Source organism: Pterocles gutturalis, unplaced genomic scaffold (assembly GCF_000699245.1).
Source record: "Pterocles gutturalis isolate BGI_N339 unplaced genomic scaffold, ASM69924v1 scaffold26572, whole genome shotgun sequence".
Classification (NCBI taxonomy): Eukaryota; Metazoa; Chordata; class Aves; order Pterocliformes; family Pteroclidae; genus Pterocles; species Pterocles gutturalis.
The window spans coordinates 1,634-6,691 of NW_010116190.1; the positions used below are offsets into that span (position 1 = coordinate 1,634).

General features: G+C 49.3%; 2 protein-coding genes across 2 annotated transcripts in view; one reads left to right on the forward strand and one right to left on the reverse strand.

Annotated features, from left to right (window-relative positions):
* Nucleotides 1-615, forward strand: part of LOC104463216 (tetraspanin-18-like) — a gene marked incomplete at its 5' end in the record, with an annotated part of 1,643 nt that extends 1,028 nt beyond the window's left edge. Inside the window, 2 exons of the mRNA XM_010075447.1 lie at nucleotides 45-128; nucleotides 568-615. Of these exons, the coding sequence (XP_010073749.1) occupies nucleotides 45-128; nucleotides 568-615 (132 nt within the window). The remainder of the gene's footprint in view (nucleotides 1-44; nucleotides 129-567) is intronic.
* A 904-nt stretch (nucleotides 616-1,519) lies between these two features.
* UBE2T (ubiquitin-conjugating enzyme E2T (putative)) lies at nucleotides 1,520-4,801 on the reverse strand. Its single transcript, XM_010075446.1, has 6 exons — nucleotides 4,693-4,801; nucleotides 4,299-4,368; nucleotides 3,643-3,748; nucleotides 3,044-3,142; nucleotides 2,605-2,688; nucleotides 1,520-1,645 (listed from the first exon to the last, which is right to left on the reverse strand). Exons 1-6 carry the CDS (start codon nucleotides 4,799-4,801, stop codon nucleotides 1,520-1,522), a joined length of 594 nt encoding a protein of 197 aa, XP_010073748.1.
* Between the last annotated feature and the right edge of the window lie 257 nt (nucleotides 4,802-5,058).

Genomic DNA, 5,058 nt, shown 5'->3' on the forward strand with positions numbered 1-5,058 from the left:
GTGGGGAGCACGAGGGAGCCCCTCCAGTGTCTCTCTACCCCCAGGGCTGCTTCTCCACCTTCAGCGGGACCTTGCGGAAGTACCTCTCCCTCCCTGGGACGTGCAGCTTGGCCGTGCTGGGCATCGAGGTACCGAGCGGGGACAGAGGGTACAGGGCAGGCAGGGAGGGTACTCTGTGGGTAAAGAGACCTCAGCTGGACTCACTGGGGACCCTCCCAAGCTCTACCTGTCACCGTCACCCCCAGAAAGCGGGTGCACATGCAGCGGGTCTGTCTCGGGGTATGAAGCTGACCCCCAGCTGCAGAGGAGTCGGGTTAAGGACTGGGGAGGGAGGGGGTTTATTTTGCTCCCCCAGGCCCTGGAGGGGTGTGTCAGGCTCCTCGGGAAGGTCACGAGTGCCTCCTCCCGCTGTGGTGTCCCCTACACAGCACCAGGGCAGCTGGTGTGCAGCCCCTCAAGGGGACACAGTGACCACCTGAAGGGATCCTTTAGTCTGGGGCTCTCAGATTTCAGCAAACAGCCGCAGCTGGGACAGGGGGCTCACCTACTCCCCCCCTCTCGTTTCAGATCTTTGCCATGTTCTTTGCCTTTTGCCTTTATTACAACTTTGACTGAGCAGGAGGGAGCACAGCAGAGATGAGCCAAGGGCTCTGGGAACAGCAGCAAGCGAGAATGCTCCATTTCCTTGCGTGGCAGCACTTCGGTGACTTCCCCGTGTCCTGTCTCTGCTCCAGCAGACATGTCAGGGTGGGCCTGGCGCGGCTTTTCCCTGAGCAGGGACAGGACACAAGTTCAATTCCTTCGAGGCAACCACCCAGAGCAGGAGGCTGAGCATCCAACTTGCTCCCACTGCGCTCTGCCAGTCATCTTTGCAAAATAAAACGGGGCTGAGGAGTCCTGCCTCCCAGGCGCCTTCTGAGCTGTTGCAACAATAAAATCCTCTCTGGCTTCTCGCCCTGCGCATTTCCCCCCTCCTCCCCTCCACACCCACGTCCCTAGAGCAGGTTAAATGGTTCCAGCTGCAGCTGGAGAGTGACCAGCTCCTCTGGAGAGGCAGAATTTTAAGTCTTAGGAGTTGTAAGTTTTTATAACCGACTTCTTTAGTAGCCTTGGAAAATCTTTATTAGAGAAAGGTTTCTACAAACTACTTTTAATGTGCCTGTTGCTCAGCTTCTGCTCTTGGTTTGTTCTGAAGCAGGGACAGTGAAATAGAAACTGAAATACTCGGTGCTGTTGCCATTTCTCTGAGAGAAAGCTGGAAAGCGGAAGCTAAACCGGTGCTTCCAATTTTCCTTCAGAATATTCCAAAAACTCCACACAACAAAACAGAATTCTATCTATATAAAGCTTTATATTTTACTTATATAACAGAACTTTTAACACACACACACAAAATATAGGAACTAGAAAAACAAAGCCTGCTACAGCTACACATGGGTTAAAATATTTAGTTGTACCTCTGTAAAGAGAAAAGGAGAGCAAAAGCAGAGGCGACAGCCACAGCAAGAACAAAATCCACTCAGGCATCCAAGCGAGGTTTCTTCTCCTTCTTACTGATACTACTCCCTTTCCTTTTCTGCACAGTAGATGCATCGGTGCTACTTGTTTCACTTTGGTTTATTTTTTCTTCCAAAGGTTTGGGAGCCTGCAATAACACAAAAAATAAAAGTTAACAGCTGTGAATAATTTCGTTTTAGAGTCCTTAGCACCACAGTGTGTGTGTACGCCTTGAACACCGCACACTCCGTGAAGATCAGAACTGACTGTGCTTCTGGTTTTGACACAGTGACCCTTAATTATCCTGCTCCCACTGCTGGAAATTTTAGGAAAGGGGAACGACAGGAGGGCAGGATAATGACTGAGCCTGGAAGTGCCACGTATGTGAGCCGGGTCTCTCTGGGGTGAAGCGTGTTGCTGGCAGGATCTCCTCACCCCGCGCCCTTCTAACAACCGACACAATTAACTTGCAAACACGTTCAGAGCTCATCGGGTGTCCAGGGAGGAGACATCCCCCTCTCGGAACCTGTTGTCCAAATGAGGCGCAGGGAGGGAGAGCACCCAGCCAAGGGAGAAGGCCCAAACGTCGCTGATTTTTGGGGATGGGTTTTGATCTGCTTCAGGGCAATTTGTTTTTCTGCGAGATAAGTCGGGGTGCAGAACAGAGGCAAGAGAAGAGGAAGGGGGATGGCAGGAAGGCTGGGGGTCGGGGAGACTCAGTGAATGATGAGCAGGCGGGGAACAGGCGTAGCTGAGCCCAGGGTACAACCATAGCAGAACACGGAGTGTGGTAGGAACAGGGCTGCGGGATCCCTGGGGAAGGGTTTTATCAGGCTTCAGTTTTACTCATCCTTCATTCTTCTTGAGAAGCACTGCCATTATTTGTTAATGAAGACGTTCATTTGGAAGGAGTGAATCGAATAATATTTTTTAAAAGTATAATGACATGAAACAGACATCCAAAACACAGAACAGAAGGGGAGGAAAGAAAGAACGCTGCCAAAGGCAGCTGCGCAAAGTCGTCATGAGAGGCAAGTGGAGACAAGACAGACCATTCACAGAAAGATGGAGCTACACTCAGCTGAGAAAGGAGAGCGCGTTTCTTACCCCCTTCTGCTGGCTCGCGTATTTCTCAGTCCACTCTTTGGCATTTAGCAAGAACAGTTGCTTGTTGTACTTGTACTCTGAGGACTAAATGTAACGAGCAAGACAAAGAGATTTCATTTAATACAAACATCCTGCCAAGAACCTGGGACCAAAGGCTGGCTTTAGGGCTCCCAGAACCAGGCACAAAACACAAAATTCATTTTGCTTGAAGAAGATACACTGCCGTTTGCACTGGCAGGCTTGAAGACAAGACCCTTGCCGTCTCTTTTCCACTGCTGGCATAAACCCTGCTCCGCGTGCCCCCAGGCCTGATCCAGATCAAGCTACACTGCAACGTGCTAATCCAGAGCAAGTGAAGCGGAAGCACAGCCTAAATCCAGCACTCCGTCCCTTCCCAGCCTGTGCCGCAGCCACGAGAGAGGAAGAGGAGCTCACGTACGATGTCTGCCATGAGAGGGTCGTCGGGGTTGGGCTCCGCCATCAGCAGCTGGATGGAGGTCAGCAGCGTGGAGATGTTCAGAGAAGGCCTCCACGCACCCTTTGAGGAAACAAGGCGAGAGAAGCAGTTAAGCAGAACAAAACCTGCCCCCGGGCTGCTTAGAGAAACCTCAGGACTTGCTGCATTAAAACCCAACCTGCCCACGAGCTGCCTCAGGACTTCCAGCACTTAAACCCTCCCAGAAAACACCGGATCCATTCCCAGCACACAGGCTGCGGCCCCTCCAAGGGAGCCTCACTGACAAGCACAGGCTGGATCCTGTGGCTCTGCGGGGTCGGTATCGGGGAGCCCGTTTCCAGAGGGCCACCCAACACCTTTGACTCCAATCCTTAAAACCTCGGAAACTTCTATGGAACAGAGAAGGCCACATTCTAGTCTCTGAACAAAGGAGACTCTGCTCAAAGACTTTACTCCCGTGCTCCTGTGTAAATAAGTCAGTAGCAAACAGACATTCAAGAAGGCTTTTACAAGAAAAAGATAAAGGAGCTCAGTTATCCCCGTCAGGCTCACTTACCCATGTCTGAGCAGCACTACCTTACCTTGGGTGGTAATTTAAGAACATCCAGGCAAATCCTTCCAGCAGAGTCAATGTTAGGATGGTAGATAGGGGTCAGAAAGCGAATCTTCGGGGGTTCAAATGGGTACCTTTATGGGATAAGTGGTAAGAAAAAAAAAGTTATTTGTGTGCATGCCAGTTGCTTCATCACTCAAGTAACACTATTATTTCCTCCTCCCAGGCATCTACTCAGTGACTACTTCCTCGCAAATTTTTGGAGGAGGCAGTGCTCTGCCTTTGAGGCTTTCGGCTGGGTCCGACCACCACTTCCCTGGGCAGCTTTCCACAAAGAAGCAAGTGTGATGGGAAGCTTTCTGCTCAGGAATGAGCTCCTTTCCAGAAAGCTTTAAGACAATATGCTCAGGTAGAGATCTTGTCATAGAGCTTTTAGGTTGTTAATCACATATCTGAGGATGTCTAACATGAAAAAAGCGTATCAGCCAGGGGAAATAACAATTCCATTCCATAAAGGAAGGCTCTCAGAGAAATGCAGCTATTGTGGGGAGGACCCAAACATTGTTTGCAGGCTAAAGGAAAGACTAAAGTGGTAGCACTTACACAAAATATCTTACATCAGTAAACTCGTGTTTGAAAGAAGCACTACACCAGCCACTTAGCTAGATGTCGTTGCCCGCTTACCGTTCAGGAACAACTATTTCCAGGTTGAATATTCCTTTCTCATATGGTGTGTCTGCACCTCCTAAGATTTCTTTAAAAGCAAGATTAAAACATAAGCATTACATTCGACATCACTGGAATTTGTCCAACAGTCTCCACATACCACTCACAGAACTCTAACACTGCTTAGACCCAGGAATAAAAACTGTCATCTTATCTGAGAGCAGTTCCACCCCACAGCAATCAAAACCGTAGGGAAACTAACTGAGCCAGGGGCCAAGTTACGTTTAAAGAAAAACAAGAAAAATCCTCTAAATGATTTCCTAAAATTCTACCTATAGAGTACATACCACCCAGCAAATCCAAAGCTAGCAGCAAACTCTGATACATCCTTTACTTATAGAGAAGTACGTACGTGCCCGGAGCTCATCCAGCTGGTTTTCATTCTGCCAGCAGGTGATGCCTGGAGGTGGCTCTGTGCTCAGGAGGGAGAGCTCCCTCTTCAGTCGTGATGCTCTTTGCATTGTGCTGAAACTCCAAAGAGATTTAGGGCTAGCAGAATTGGCCTTCCAAAAACAGTACATAAAACTAAGGATTTTTTTTTTTTTTTTTTTAGCTAAGGAGCATTAACCTGAGCTTCAAGCTGTTTTCCTCATCCAATAACCAGTCTCAGAGCTGAGCCTGCTCCAGGAACTGCTCTCATATCCACCCAGAGGGGGAGAACCAAATCAGTCCTTTATAATCAGGCCTATCCCCCAGTCCCCAGCTGAGTCCAATAACC